This window comes from Giraffa tippelskirchi, chromosome 14 (genome assembly GCF_054371585.1).
Source record: "Giraffa tippelskirchi isolate mGirTip1 chromosome 14, T2T-mGirTip1v1.2.pri, whole genome shotgun sequence".
Classification (NCBI taxonomy): Eukaryota; Metazoa; Chordata; class Mammalia; order Artiodactyla; family Giraffidae; genus Giraffa; species Giraffa tippelskirchi.
The window spans coordinates 35,933,093-35,949,836 of NC_137288.1; the positions used below are offsets into that span (position 1 = coordinate 35,933,093).

At 40.7% G+C, this 16,744-nt stretch overlaps 1 protein-coding gene across 22 annotated transcripts in view; it reads left to right on the top strand.

Annotated features, from left to right (window-relative positions):
- NOL4 (nucleolar protein 4) overlaps positions 1-16,744 on the top strand; it is a 675,738-nt gene that overhangs the window by 246,849 nt on the left and 412,145 nt on the right. For 14 of the 22 annotated variants that reach the window (XR_014074812.1, XM_081562527.1, XM_081562514.1 and 11 more), the window contains exon 1: positions 11,593-13,579. The exons of 7 other annotated variants lie outside the window; for them this stretch is intronic. Coding sequence is in view for 10 of the 15 variants with exons in the window: in XM_081562527.1 (XP_081418653.1) it covers positions 13,316-13,579 (264 nt within the window). In the remaining 5 variants the exon portion in view is untranslated. Of the gene's footprint in view, positions 1-11,592; positions 13,580-16,744 lie in introns of those variants that run through there. One more of the 22 variants, XM_081562533.1, reaches the window with a different exon arrangement.

The window sequence follows — 16,744 nt, forward strand, 5'->3', positions numbered from 1 at the left end:
AACAGGCCATTTGTGAAAAAAAAGTAGCTGTAATTTTTTTCTTCCCAACTTGTATACCTCATATCTTCTTTTCCTTTTTGAAAATTCTTATTGCATTAGGGAAGACTTATAATACTTTATTGAATAGGAGTGCTAAGATAAGACATTCTTGCCTAATTCTACAACTTAGAGAAAATTCTCACCATTAAGTGTGATGTTAGCTTTTGGAAGGTTATAGATGTTCTTTATCAAGCTGAGAAAGTTCCCTTTAGGCCAAGTTAGCTGAGAGTTTTTATAATGAATGGGTGTTGGATTTTTGTCAAATGTTTTTCTGTGTCAGTTGATATAGTCAGTCAGTTCAAGAGATATTAAATTGATAGAATCAACAGTACTCTGTTTCTTTGAACTCTTGATGTGGATAACTATGGTTGACTTTCAAATGTTGAACCAACATTCTATGTCTGGAATAAATCCCACTTGGTCCGGGTGTATAATTACTTGTTAATATTGTTGTATGTGACTTGTAACATATAGCATTGTATTTAGAATATTTACAAACATGTTCATGAGCTATATTGGTCCACAGATTTTTTTTTCCCTGAGATGTCTTTATCTACTTTTGGTATTAAGGTAGTGATGGCCTCATAGAACAAGTTTAGAACTGTTTCCTCTGCTTCTAGTTTTTAGAAGAGATTGTAGAGTTGGTATTACTTCACTGGAAATGATAGAATTCAGTAGAATTTACCAGTAAAACCATCGAGGCTTCATGCTTTCTCTTTTGGAAGGTTATTAAATATTGATTCAATTTCTCTAATAGATATAGTCTATTTAGAGTCTCCATTTTTCCTTGTGTACGTTATCAAATGTATGGATGTATGGTTGTTCATAGTATTTCCTTATAAACTGTTTAATGTCCATATGCTAAGTCGCAATGCTTCTCTTTCATTTTTGAATTACGTAGTTTGTATCTTCTTTCAGTTTTCTTGGTAAGTCTGCTAGAAGTGTATTGTTTTTATTACATTTTCTAGAAAAGCAGATTTTGATTTTGTTGATTTTTCTGTTCTTTTTTTAAATGTCATTGGTTTCTACTCTATTATGGCCTTTACTCCTATTGTTTGGCTTAATTGACTCTTCTTTTTAAGTTTTCTAAGGTGAAAATAAACTACTCCTTTAATATTTTTATTTTCTAAAATATGTATTTAATGCTATAGTTTCATTCTGTGCATTATTTTGCTGCATCCCATAAATTCTGATAAGATGTACTTTCATTTAGCTAAAAATGTATGTTTTTTTCTCCCAAATGTTTTTTCTTTAACTCATGTGTTATTTATAAGTAGTTTTTTAATCTCCAAAATTTGGGGAGGTTTCTGGGGATTTCTAATTTAACTCCGTATGGTCTGAAGATACACTTTGTATAATTTCTCTTCTTATAAATTTGTAAATTTTATTGTTTGACCCAAAATGTGGTGTACTTTGATGACTGTTCCCTATGAATTTGAGAAGAATGTGCTGTTAGATGGACTATTCTATAAATGTCACTTAGATCAAGGTGATTTATAACGCTGTTTGTTGCTGCTAAGTCGCTCAGTTGTGTCCGACTCTTCGCGACCTCATGGACTGAAGCCCACCAGGCTCCTCCATCCATGGGATTTTCCAGGCAAGAGTACTGGAGTGGGGTGCCATTGCCTTCTTTGATAATGCTATTTAGGTCATCTATATCTTCACTGACTTTATGCCCACTTTATCTATCAATACTGGAAGTGAGATGTTGAAGTCTTAGCTGTAATAGTGGGTTTATTTATCCTTTCAATCCTATCAGTTTTTTGTATGACATATTTTGATACTAGGTGCATGCACATTAAACATTGTTGTATGTAATCAGAGAATTTATCACTTTGTCATAATACATGCATCTCTTTATCCCTGATGATTTTTATCATTCCAAAGTCGGTTTGTTTGAATTTAATATATATCAGCTTCTTTTCCCCAATTATGTTAAGATGGTATATATTTCTCCATTCCTTTACTTTTCATCTATATGAATTATATTTAAGCTCAGTTTTTTTTTCTTTTTTTATAATCATTTTTAAAATTGAGGTATAGTTTATAGTTATATGTTTATATGTGTTAGTTTCAGGTGTACAGTATACTAATATAAAATGATTCACTTTATATATGTATGTATGTATGTGTATATATATATATATATATATATATACACATGTGTATGTATATATATTTTCAGGTTCTTTTCCATTATAGGTTATTATAAGATATCAAATATACTTCCCTGTTTTATACAGGAGGACTTTGTTGTTTATTTTATATATAGTAATGTGTATATGTTCTTCCCAAATTCCTAATTTATCTCCCCCTGTCTCCCACTATGCTCCTTGGTAAACATAAATTTGTTTTCTATGTCTGTATAAACTCAGTTTCTTGAAGACAACATACGGTTGGGTCTTATTTTGTTATCCACTCTGACTTCTTTGTCTTTTAACTGGCATATTTAGCCCATTCACATTTAAAGTGATTATATTTATATGATTGAATAAATATCTATCATGTATTTTTATTTGTTTTATCTGTTGTTCTTTTTTCTCCCCTATTTCTCTGTCTTCTGTGGTTTTAATTAAGTGTTTTCTATGATTTCATTTTACTTCCTCTCTTGGCATATCAGTTATACTTTAAGAACATTGTTAGTGATTGGTCTACACAGTTTGCATGTTTATTGCTTTTTAAAAGTAAACTTCTTAATTGAAGATTAACATTAATGGGGAAAAGTGTACTAATAATAGGTGTATAACACAATGTTTTCTCCCCAAGTGAACCACCTGTATAATTAGCACAGTTTAGGAAAAAATATCTTACTACCATTTAAGAAACCTTCTTAGTGTCCTCTACCAGTCATTACAATCAAACCACTAACCTGACTTCTACCATAGATTAGTTCTGTCTGTTTTTGAATACAATCTTTGGAATTTACTTTTGTTCTTGTTACGTATGCTGGCTTTTATAGATGATAGTTATTTTTTTGTTTTTGAAGATTTCAAGTTGTATGCTCATATTTGGTTGTTTTTAATCTAAGACAGACCTTATTAAATGGTGGATGTTTTCCTCTACAGAAAATTTATATTCACTTTTACTATGAGCTGGGAGGCAAGGCCAACTTCCAAACTATTTTGTCACCCTTCTAGTGTCTCTGGCTTCACGTAGGGTTTTTAGAAACAGCTCCAGCACTATGATACTGATCCAATGTTCAGTCTTTCTACCATGATGTTGATATCAATATTGCTCATAAGATCATCGAGCCCCTTGGGTGTGTGGCCTGCTCACTGATCAGTTTTCAGTGGATGTTTTTGTGGTAGGGGAGAGCAAGCACACCCTGTGAACCTAGTCATGCCATCAGAACTGCTCATTAGGCATCCTTGAGTTGTTCTCTTGAAAAAGGGCTCTTACTTTCTAGACAGCCACAGCACTAGAAGCAGAAATCCACATTAATTTTATTCATAAAATGTATACATCAATACTCTATCTTTACCTTGATGGGGACTAGTAACAATGAGCCAATATCATATTTATATTTTTCTTAATTAACTGATTGATACTTTAAAATGACAGTTTTTCTTCTGTTTTAGAAAATAATAGTCTATAAATGTTCTGAAGCAAGTTTTTAAAGTATAAGGCATGAAATCACTTCATTTTACTTGAGATTAGTCAATTTAATACTCCCACAAAATGATATGCTCAGATGAGTTTATTTGAATCAAAGAAGTCTTGAGATTTCAAGGACTATTGCTGTTTCAAAATTTAGGTATACTGGCTTTTCTACAAGAAGACATCTATGCCTAAGTGTCCTCAGAAACATAGCTGTCTTTGTAAACCATTCTATAACCCCGACCCTCAAGAGGCTGCTCCACTTCCCCTTGTGTGCGGGGTTTTTTCAATCATCATGTCCAACTGCAAACTAATGGCTAAAATGACTTCAAGTTTTGATTGGCTCATAGCTTCATTATTCTTAGTGAGGTTGTTTTTTAATAAATTATGCTCTATAATATGTTAGGCAGTTGTATCTCTTGCACACATATATAAAACTCTACCTTGAAGATTACCTCAATCTAAAATTTGCAATTCATTAAGATAAATGGAAGTGTATCACTCCTGTAGTGGTGTTCTGCTTTTTCAAGCGATCAGTAGAGAGTTTAAAATTGTCTAAGAGGTAATTTTGCATGTAAGATGAATACTTCATAACTTAAACGTTAACTCTCATTTTCAAAACTCAATATAAAGTTAAAAAAGAACTTAAATTTTTGGAGCTTCTAAATGGTTATTCTGCTTTTGATCAAGAAATTTAATTAAAGAATTTTCTAAAGACTATGGAGATGTCCATTTTAGAAGCAAGAAGAAAAGTGTAAAACTTATTTTCTGCCTTACTTTTCAATACCTGTTAGAATAGTCCCAGGAAAACTAGGAGTAGTTTTCTCTTCAACTTCTCTCCACCCCCACACCCACCCCCAAAGGACAGTATTTCAGCATTGTTACAGATAACGTGTAGATTCTGATATTTGAACTCAGATGTCTTTCATGTGAAGTCTATTTCTACAGTCTGTGATTTCAGCCAAGAATTATATATCCATTCTTGTCACTTTTAACTTGCAAGTCAAACAAATATCTTATAATGATTAATTATGTATTGTAAATAAGATTTAAGCATTACATAATGGTGAAATTTTAACTGGTTCATTCAACAGAAATTAGGGTGAAAACTGGAAATAGGGAAAAGTGTAATGGGAGTTAGGAAGATGTGCATTGCCCCCTCTTCTCTGAAGAATTGTTATTTTCCATGACAAAATAACTGTTCTAAAAATAATATAGAAATTCTATAATTGTGCTGTCCACTGAGTTGAAGATATGTAGATGACTGTTTTAAGACATATATTTTGGAAGAAAAGATAAGCCATATGGCTACTGGAAATAAAGCAATATTTGGGGCCAGAAAAAATGTATTTTCTTCTCTGTTACAAGGGACATGAACACCAGACTGTTAACGTTGGACTTTATCATAGTTCTGACAGCTAGATGAAAATGTCAGGTGGATGAATGTTGAATGAATCCATATGTGGCTGTTAAAATGCAGGAAATGACTGTGCCATGGACTTGTTCATACAGAGATGATAAAGGTAGGAACCAAACAGAAATTCAGCAAACCCACTAGATTTGTCAAGTCTAATTTGTTCTTAGTTTGCACAAATTAAGTATATATGGAAATTAACTTCTGACCAATGTATCATATTTAATGGTTATAACACCAAGCAAATATAAAAATCAATTTGGGGCCAAGCAACAAACATTAAATTTCTAATCTTTTTTCTTTTGATTAGAAAATGGAATAAGGATACTGATACCATAGCTTACAAAATTTGTTTAAAAAAACACACGTGTGTGTGTGTGTGTGTGTGTGTGTGTGTGTGTTAGTAATGGCAGCCCTAAAGATCAAGACAATATTTAAACTCTTTCAAAAACATTTCTTTTCTGAGCCAAAGTATAGCTACAGAATCTTGAAGATAGTGCTTCTCAAATTATTTGGAAGAAGAGTCAATATGGAAGTCAACTAATAAAATGAGATTTGTGACACTTTTTATGTAGTCTCAAATTTCCCTATTGGCACAAGGGAAATACATCCCTGCTTTCACTTAGTTTATTGTTTCATTTTGAAAAGTTACCATGATGTATGATGATCAAATTGCTGATAGAGTTGGCTACTTGCTTCCTTTACAAGTTCCTTTTCCTTGGAAGAGTTATTAATAGATGATTAAACATCTGAATGCATAATGATGTTTAGAACTTCTGGGTTTCAAAGTGCCAAGGGCCCTCTATCATATTGTCTGGTGCAGCTAAAGGGGTTGGATTCTCTTACTAACTCAACTCAGTAGACAAAGTCTCTATTCCATCTCTTCAATGGCCAATTTTCTCATAGGTCATCTTCAAGGTATAGATTCCTGTTTCAGCATCCCTCCAGATTCTTATCTAATCTAGAATAGGTCAAACCAAAATTTTCAGTCTTTCTTTTAAATTTTGATTTATTTATTTTGAAGTCAAATTTTATTTTTTACTTTTTAAACAATTTAATTCAATTTTTATTGAATGAAATATTCTTCAAATTCTTTAGTGCTTTACAGCTTTCAGAAGTTTCACACAAATGAGTTCATATAATCCTACAATAATGTTTTTTGCCCCTATTCCTATATTGCTTCTCCTCTCTCTGTTCCCCCTGGCAACCACTAGTTTGTACTCTATATCTGTGAGTCTACTTTTTTGTTTTATTCATTAGTGTGCTGTATTTTTTAGATTGTACATATAAGTGATGTCATACAGTATGTGTCTTTCCTTTTTAAGATATAAATTATTTTAAGGCCAGGTAAATTTTGGAACTTACTAGGAATTTAGGTCCAGCCAAGGATTGATTCAAATGGCTTGGCTATTTCTCTCAGACTTTCCCATCATCACTGTTATATCAAAAGGAGCTAACTTGTGCTGTACAGTACACCCCATTCCATTTCAGTCCTAGGGTATCAGTGTATACAAAATCAGTATCAAAACATACAGGATTTCGCTTTGCAGGCTGGGGGCATGGGGACAGAGGAATGTGGATAGAGGTGATGTCATTCATTCCCTTGGCTTTACATTTTCTGTATGTATATCTTCTGCCCAGACTTTTCTCTGTCGTTCAAGCTTCTATATTCAAATTCCTATATGAACCATTCTTTCCATATTTCAAATTTAACTTTTCTGAAATTAAATTTTTCTTCCTGCCTCTCCACCCCAACCTACTTCTGCTCCTACCTCAGCCTCCAACTCCCAATCTGTTCCTCCCTCAAACTCCCCTCTCTAAGTCAATGGCCTCACTAGCCATACTACTAAAGCCAGAAGCCATCTGGTCATCCTTGACTCAATCTTTTCTCTCACTTGCCACATGCACTGCATCAGCAAGCCTTCTGCTATCTTTAAAACATACCTTCAATCATCACTTCTCTCCATCGACTGTGACCATTACCTTTCTAATCCATCCCCATAATACTTCACCTAAACTACTACAACTACTGTAAGCTTCTTTACTAATCTTGCTTCCATGTGTGCCTCCTCCTAATCCTTTCAAAGTGGCCAGTGAAACTTCTAAAAATGCATCTTATGACATATAATTCTCCTGCTTTGAATATACTTGATTGATTTCCCACTGGACCAATAATGAATCGCAAACTCTTCATCATGGTGAGCAGTGCCCTACAGGATATGGCAGCAGAAGACAACTGAGGTGTCATAGCCTACTTCTCTATTTCAAGCTCAACAAGCTTCTGTTACACTGGTCTGTTTTGTTTTTTTTTTTTTTTTTTTGGCTGCACTAGGTCTTTATTGGGAGAAGGCAATGGCACCCCACTCTAGCACTCTTGCCTAGAAAATCCCATGGACAGAGGAGCCTGGTGGACTGCAGTCCATGGGGTCGCTAAGAGTCGGACACGACTGAGCGACTTCACTTTCACTTTTCCCTTTCATGCACTGGAGAAGGAAATGGCAACTCACTCCAGTATTCTTGCCTGGAGAATCCCAGGGACGGCGGAGCTTGGTGGGCTGCCGTCTATGGGGTCTCACAGAGTCAGACACGACTGAAGCAACTTAGCAGCAGCAGCAGCAGCAGGTCTTTATTGTGGCATGCCAGCATGGACTTCTCTAGTTGCAGCACACCAGTTTAGTTGCCCTACGGTATGTGGGATCTTAGTTCCTTGACCAGGGACCGAACTCTTGTCCCCTGTGTTAGAAGTTAGATTCTTATCCACTGGGCTACCAGGGAAGTCTCACATTGGTCTTCTTTCTAATCCTTAAACATGCCAAGAACTCTTGCCTTTGTGCTCTATCGTTCCCCTTCTTAGCCGTTGATTTGATTGACTTCTTTGCATCCTTCAGGTGTCATGATAAATGTTACCTACTCAGAGTCATCTTCCCTGAGTCTCCAATTCCCTCTACTGTGCCATTGTTTTCTATCATGGTCCCATTCTCCCCCACTGCCTCTTCTAGCACTCACTAATTAGTACTCAAGTGCTAATTTTTTATTTCTTTGCTTATTATCTGTCTTCCTTAGAAAATTTTAAGTTCCATTTGATGAAGGCAATATATATGCACCAGTCTTGTGGACTACCGTAACCTTAGAGCCTACCAGAGAGATTATGAAAGTCACTCAGTCTTGTCCTACTCTTTGCGAGCCTATGGACTATAGCCTGCCAGGCTCCTCTATCAATGGAATTCTCAAGGCCAGAATACTGGAGTGGGTAGCCATTCCCTTCTCCAGGGGATCTTCCCAGCTCAGGGATCAAACCAGATCTCCCGCCTTGTAGGTGGATTCTTTACCATCTGAGCCACCAGGGAAGCCAGAGAGATCAGCACCAGTAAGTGTTTGTTGAATGAAAATATAATTATATAGATGGATGAAGGAAGGATTGTTTAGTCTTTGAATCCTTATTTTATGATTATAGACTAGCTGTTTGCACTATAACATTTTGCCGATGAATAAGTAGTCCTGCGTAACTATTTGTGATGGATATTAAAATGCAAGATTTTCCAGATTTTTTTTAAATGATATACAAACTGACTGATGTTGACAGAAATTTTACTTTCATAATGTTGATTTATGTTTCAAAATTTGCATTATCCTTCATTAAAATATAATTTTCTGATACAACACTTTCTAACTTCCTCTCCCTATAAATAGCATGCAGAAATCTAGGCCAGGGCTGAGGGATTGGTGTTCAGATACGGGGGTGAAGAGTCACTCTTTGGAGAGAGATGTTCTGCACAGAAGCAATTCTGAAGAAAGTGTCTTGGGGGGAATGCCAGTTAAACTCCAAGCAGCCTGTTCAATGAATAATTTAGCTGAAGGAACTGGAAAGAACTTCTGGAGAAGTTAAAAGTAGAGGAGAGAAATGTATCCAGAGTGAGTTACTGAAGCAGATTTTAGATTTTTCAAGTGTTTGTGCTCTTAGGTAGAAAAGATATGGTAAAAGATGTTGATTGAGCCTGCTGGTTAATAATGAGTTCCAGATACAGAGCAGAGCACACTGGAGACCAGAGAATCTACAGAGCTTTGAGAAGTGTGGCCCTCAAAGTCCTAGGACTCTCAATTCCTTTGGTCTAGTGTGAATACTCTATTGTTTACCTCTTCCTTCTAAAAATAATGCCTTATATGATATCTTTCAATTTTGTAAGTTTTTTTTTTTCTTTTGCTTATGTACCAAATCTAGTTAATGTAACTAGGGGTTATACATATTTGTTTGTGTTCTGTGAATATGTCTCAAATTTGTAATTTCCATATGATGGAGTATTAAGTATAATGATAAATAGAATGAACATGTGTATGTGGTCAGGCCCTGTGATTTCCTTAACTGGGGCAAAACTTTATCCAAACAACCTCCATCAAAAGATAACAGGAATGGCCAAGGATTATGCCTGCTGACTTCTTCTTTCCTTCTCTTCTCATTTTCCTTACTTTATTAACTAGCTCAGCATATATTTATTAAGCACTTACTGTGTGCATTGGGGCTTCTCAGGTGACTGAAGCTAAGTCACTTCAGTTGTGTTTTACTCTTTGCAACCTTATGGACTGTAGTCCTCCAGGCTCCTCTGTCCATGATATTCTCCTGGCAAGAATACTGGAATTGGTTGCCATGCCCTCCTCCAGGGGATCTTCCCAACCCAGGGATCGAACTCACATCTCTTATGTCTTCTGCTTTGGCGGGTGGGTTTTTACCACTAGTGCCACCAATTCAGTAGTAAAGAATCTGCCTGCCAATGCAGGAGACGCAGGAGACACAGGTTCGATACCTGGATTAGGAAAATCTCCTGGAGGAGGAAGTTGCAACCCACTCCAACATTCTTGCCTGGGTTATCCCATGGACAGAGGAGCTCGGACAGCTACAGTCCATGGGGTCACAAAGAGTCAGACACAACTGAGCAACTGAGCATGCACACATATTCATTGTTCTGGAGTTACTTGGAAAACAAGAACATAAGAACTCTCTAGAGTCTTCCAATAAAGATTCAATTTGTACAGTGGGATATTTGTTGTTATTTGCTAAGCCGAGTTCCACTCTTTTGCAACCCCAGGGACTGTAGCCCACCAGGCTCCTCTATTCATATAGTACAAGAGCAGCGCAAGTTCTTATGATCTAAAACACTTCCAAACTATAGGTGCCAGTCATCCTCTGCTGGATCATAAAATAAATATTTTGAGTTAGGAAAATTCTTTACCAAATTTAAAAAATAGAAAAATGGCAAATAGTATGTCTTACATGTAATAAAAAATACTTCATAAAGTTTTTGGAGGAGAGATGTATATATGCACTCGATGCCGAAGTAAAATGTATGTCTTACTATGAGACAAGTTTAAAAAAAAATGTTTGAAAGACACTATCCAGAGGAGTTTAGAGGCAGATGACTTGAGTAAGTCAAAGAAGGAAGTCTTTCTGGTTCTGAAAGTACTTGAATGAGGCTTAGAGGAGTTGGGATGTCTTTTCAAATGAAAGAGCTACCAAAAAGAATTCTGAAATTGTGAATTAAGCTATATCCATAAGTGAAAGTAAACTCTATAGAACCAGCTTAATCTTGAATGAATGACCACTCTATGACCAACTATACTTCCAGAATCTCCTAGGAAACCTATGACCAATATACCAGAAAACCTACATCTCTCCACTTGGAATCATCCTCTTGTCTCTGATCTCCCTAGGGCAACTTTAAAGAGAATTGTTCTTGTGAGTTATACCCCATTTAGAAGGGTGACTGAAAATATTCTCTGTCCAACTGTTCATCCCAAATATTATGTACTTCAGATATTGGAAATATTTTTTAAAATGTGAAAAGCCTAAAGATAAGTTCCCAGTTCAATAAACTGAAAGTGATCCTCCCCTGATATTAAATCCACGTGTGACTTCTACTGGCCTGTGGCTCCTCTGAGCTCTACTGGGCTAATATTTATTGGGCAAACAAATTCAAGGACTCAGGACCACTGATACATGTTAGCATTATTTTTCGATTCAAAAGAAGGGAATAAAAAGAATAAAAGCAGTCAGGTAGCCTCCAGAGAAGGGGAGCTGTTGTTGCAGGCATCTTGCAAGTTAATGGGAATTCACCCGGGACTCTAGAGCCGTCCAGAGAAGGGAGAGAGGAGGAGACAGGGAAGGGGGGCGGGTGGTGGATGAAAACTCTTCCTTTGCAGCTGGCCCTCTCCCTCATTTGTTGCTCCAATAAGCAGTAATTAGGTCCTGAGCTAATGGTGTCAGCTGATTTGCTGTTTTTAGGCTAGACCCAGAGGAATCTCCATGGAAACCCTGCTGGAGTCGTCCCCCCACCTGGATGCTGAGTGCTCCTTTCCGCCACCTGGCTGCCGCCAGGCCCGCTGCTACCTCCTCCCGCCTCTAACCTGCAGCCTGCAACATGCGCACTGCCCCCGGGATCCCTAAATGGGACAATTCTGCCCGTGACGTCAGCGCCCAGCCGTCTCCACAGAAACTTTTGTCCCACTGGCCAATCAGAGAGCTTGGAAGGGCCCGGGGAACGGGGGGGCGGGAGAAGAGGGGAGTGGGAGGGGTGGGGGGTGAAGGGAGAGGCGAGAGGTTTAGTGTGTGGAGCTGCTCGCGCTCCGCCCGGGCTGTCAGTCCCGGCTCCAGCCGCCGCCGCGAGACCTTCCCGGAGACGCGCGCACACACAGCGCACCCCTGCACACCCTCGCTCCCCGGCTCACACACACGCGCACACTCAGCCTGGCGGAGCAGGAGCCACTGACCGTTCTGCAAGTGCCGGGACCAGCCGCGGCGCAGTGGGGACAAACACCCCGCGTTCCTCCCAGTTGGGGCTTTCGTCTTGGAGACGCCGACGAGGGGGCGAAGGTGGGCTAGGACGTGGACCCGGCGCCGGGCACTGGTCGGGCCGCCTTGCTGGCAGAGCCGCCTCCCGGGACGGGCGCGGGCCTCCGCAGAGAGTAGAATAAAGAGGAGCGGCCGCGATCTCAGCGCGAGGAGGATGGGAACTCCCCTATTTCCAGCTCTGTAACAAACGGATGGAAATCCTGAATGGAGGAACCGCTGATCTCATTTGCTTGAGAAATCGTCCGGAGGAACTCATATTTGGCTACTCTGAGCAGAGGAGGGGTTGTCCATGACGTGGCAGGGGGAAAATAGACATCCGAAACCTCCCGTGTGAACTGCAAACTGTAACCAAGCAAGGGGAAAATGATTGCTCGCTATATTCTAATTTCATGCAGAGGGTTGGAAGCATCTATATCATAAACTTCTATGTCTTGTACCCAGTTCATTCGAGACCAGAAGAGTCCTGTCTGGGGGCCCCATCGTTATCGGGGAGACCCGCCGCCAGCGGCCTGCCTTCGTTTACCCACTTCCCCCTGGAGCGGATATCTGTTCAGGGTACCACAGGCTATCCTAGAGAACTCCGGCCAAATCTCCGTGGATGCTTTGCTAATTCTGGGACTTAACTCCCGGAACCTACCTACGGGACTGGAATTTAGCCTAAATGCATCTGAAGAAATGACATTTTAAGCCGATTTAAAAATACCTTAAGAAATTTCCTGTGTAGCAGGATTTGATGGGCTTAACAACATGACAGGTAAGAACTTTCTCTCTTTCTAGTCCCTGAACGCCCCACACAGGGAAGGCCGAAGCGGAACGGGACCCTGGAGGAAGGAGAGCCCGGGCACCCGGGTGCCCTTCGGGCTATTAGGCTCCCGGCCGGGCAGCTGCTTTCGAGAGAGGCGCAGCCCTCGCTCCTGGACGGTGGTGGGGCCGGAGGCCGGGAAGCTTCGGGGGCGCGCGCGCGCTGGGAGGCGGCGCTGCGCTCCACCTGCCTGCCCCGGACGCAGCCCCGGGCGAGGCGTCGAGGGACCACCCCAAGTCAATATTGGGATTTTTAATAAACCAAGAAATGGGATTTTAATTATTCAAAACCCAGCTCCCCGGGGCCAGAGGATGGTCCTACTCCCACAATATTAAAGACCCATCACTAAGAGGAAGAGAACAGCGTCCGGAGACATCCGTCGCAATTACGAATGAAACCAGAGACTTGGTAGCACAGGGCATTGATCGCTGGTGCCCAGCCGGACCATCCTCCCCCTCGCCCCATCTCTCCACCCCTTCCCCCCGACCCGAGGCAGGCTCTGGCGGCGGCCGGGACCTCGCGTCCCCTACATCGTGGCGGGGGGCTGCATTTTTCATGAGCCGGGGGTGAACAGGTGCGAAGTGCGTTGGGAGCCTCCGGCCAGCGGCCGGACGCGCGGAACATGGAGAGCGAGCGCGACGTGTACAGCCAGTTCCAGGACTGGTGCCTCAGGACTTACGGGGACTCGGGCAAGACCAAGACGGTGACCCGTAAAAAATACGAGCGAATCGTCCAGCTCCTCAACGGCTGCGAGTCGAGCTCCACGGACAACGCCAAATTTAAATTCTGGGTCAAATCGAAGGGTTTCCAGCTGGGCCAGCCGGACGAGGTCCGCGGGGGCGGCGGCGGCGCCAAGCAAGTGCTCTACGTGCCGGTCAAGACCACGGTGAGTGACTCGCCTGCTTCTGTTATTTGTCTGCCGGAGCAGCCCGGCGGGGAGGTGGGGGGTGGGGGGAGAAACGGGGGAGCCGTGAGCCACCGTTGGCTCGTTTGCCCCCACCCTTCTCAACCCCCCTCCCCAAGTCGTCCCCACTCGTGTGAGCCAGGCGCGTTTCCCCCAAAGTGGAGTCTTTGTGGTCCTGTATTTTAAAGCAGCAGCGCATCTCTGGAGCGCGCAGCCCTCCTCGTCTCCGGAGCTCTCATCCCCGGGTCGGGCGGCATCTCGCGTCCTCGGTCTGGGCCATTGTCCCACGTCCTTCGCTGGGCGCCCGGCGCGTGTCCCGCCTTCGCCACCGCGCATAAAGGCCACGCTGAAACCCCAGCCGCACGCTCTGATAATAGACGATTCTGATCGATAGTCTACGGTGTCTTTTTATTGGCACAAAGCCCGAACGTGGCGCTGGTCGTGGATGCGGGGTTCCCCCTCCCCCGGACACTATCAGGTTTTATTGTTAGTTAGACCGCCGCCTGGGAGACACCTGGCTGTCCGATCGCCTTAATCACTCCCAGAGATCTTGCCCTGAAGATTTAGATGGAAGATAGGGACCTGGAGATGCCTCCTCCTGCCCACCCCACCCCCTTCCTTCCTCACTTGCCGCTTTCACAAATAAAGCCGCAGCTACATGATGAACAACAAAGAGTGATGGGTCTGGGCGCAATCAAGTGGTGTACGTTATTTGTTCCTTATTCTGGGATGGCTCTAGTCTCACGGCCGCAAAACTGCAAGCCCAAGTGCTGGCGCTGAGAGCTCAGTGTAGCTCAGTGTATCTCAGCCTCCCCAGGCAGAAGCCTGTGAGGTCGGGGAGCGGCGGCAGCGTCAATTTCCGTTTTCAGGAGATGGGAACTGTGGGCTGCAAGTAGGATTGCAGATCAGATCCATAAGACCTCTTTCTTCATCATGCTAGGTGGGTAGTCGTCCGGAGTAGGGGTGGGGGAGGGTTATCTGGCATTCGGTACATTTTTGCCTCGCTTTGGGGTTTCTTGAGCATTTGCTCCTTTTCCTCCATCTCTCACTGGCAACTGTTTCCCGTGCAGTATTCCTGGAGGATGCTAGAGAGGAGATGCCTTGAAAGCTACTCTTCTATCTCAAACGGAGGTATATTAAATTGGAAATACGTGCATGAAAGGTTTTTCAAAGGATTATATGGAGGACTCTTTTTGGAAAGCAGTTTATAGTTTCTTGAGATTAATTAGGGGTAGTTGTTTGAAGGAAGTATATCTCTTGAAATTTATATGGAAAAATGGACATGGGAATCAAGGTGAAACGGAAACACACAAAAGTTATGCTTTTTTTTTTTTTAATATGCATCATTGTTGAAAGGTTTCTAGGAGGGTGATCTATAAACGCAGACTTCGCCTTTAACATGTGGCATTGCTAAAGACAATAGTGAGATTGCTTTATTAATAATGAGCACTAGATGGGCATGGATGAACTTAGGTTTATCTACATCTGGATGAGCCAGAAGTCTGTCATAGAGAATGAGGGGCTTTGATTCATTTATATTGGGAGTAACATTAAGAACCTGATTTTTAAAAATAACTTAGTTAGACAAAGTAAATCAGAATTCACAACATAATGTATTTTCCTTTGGGTGGTACTGAACTAATTGATGAATAAAATAATGATTTAAGATATATTTATCTGAATATTGCTTAATAAGATTGTGTGTATTTTATTTTGTAAATTGCTAGCTGGGAGTTTGTTTTTCATTTCTTAAAATGTTTTACTTAGGTACCTCTGTTTATGTGTCAGATTGCTTCACTTGTGTATTTCTCCAATGAGTTTATACTCAAATGGATTTGGTTACATCTACTGTATGTATATACAGGTGTTCTTTTTTAAAAGGTTAAATAAAAATTCTAATATAAATTCTGTAATGGTCATAGAGGCACTGAGATAAACATGGATGCCAGTAATTCAAGCCAGCATTCACATTCTTGGGTACCACATTTTCATTGAAAAATTAATGCAGAGTTGTTAAGGAATTGCTGCTAAGATATCTAATATAGATTAACAACTCCAGGATTAATAATAAAGTAACACGTGTTTCTCTTTTCAGTAAAGATTCCATATAGTTAAGGGAGAAAATGTAATCCTTCAGGTGATGTTCTTGCATGATGGTTTCCTGTGTAATATTTAAGAGCTCTGGTTTTCGTTCACACCTGTTTTGAAATTTTGAAGAGGTTTTTAATTCATGAACTTTCCTATTGCTCTTTATGAAATTTTTATGCTGCTCCTGACATAGAATTATAGGCTCCTCCTTCTCTGAGAGACAGCCAATCATCATTTCATTGACTTAAAAAATAAATGAAAGATCCCTTTTATCATGTGTTTCCTCACATCTCGGTATTTCTTCCTTAAACCTATGATGGTTTTTCTTTATGATAGCAGGGGTGCAGTCATCAGAGAGACAAAAAGAAAAAACAACTGATTTTTTTTTTTTTTTTTGCATCCAAAAGCATTTATTGGTTGAAAGAGAGTACTATATTTGAATGGTATTTTCAAGTAGACTGAGAATCATTCTAGGATTCTGAGGTTTGAAGGTTCATGGCTGACTTTGCTGTCACTGAGAGCGATTCATTCCTGGTGTTGCAGTTACCCACTGCTGCTGGTAATTAGGCATCATTACTACTACGAAAAGGGAAAGAGAGAAGGGGAGAGGACAGGCTGGGGCTAATTAACTCCTTGTGTTTAATGAAAGAAAGGGAGACTGATAGCAACTGGGAGGTCGGACTAGAACAGAGCAGACACACCATGCAGGCTTAATTGAAACAGGACTATCTTTCATTCTAAAAGAAGCTTGGTCCTACTTCTTGTTTTTCCAAAAGAGCAGATGTATTTATAGCTTCGCAAATACTCTCCCCCGAAGCCTCAAGGTAACTGATGATAAAGTCAAGCAAGTGACAACTGACTTAAAAATGTAGAATATTGGAGAAGATAAACATGCCCTTTACTATTTGTACTGGCCATGCCTAAAACTGAGGGGCATATCTGTCACTCTTTAGATTACTGTGTGCCTGAGCAGATACTGTTTGGTCACCAAGCAACAACATCCTGCGACTCAGCCATTTTAGGTCTGGAATGGGACTGTGTGTGTGCGCGTACATGTGC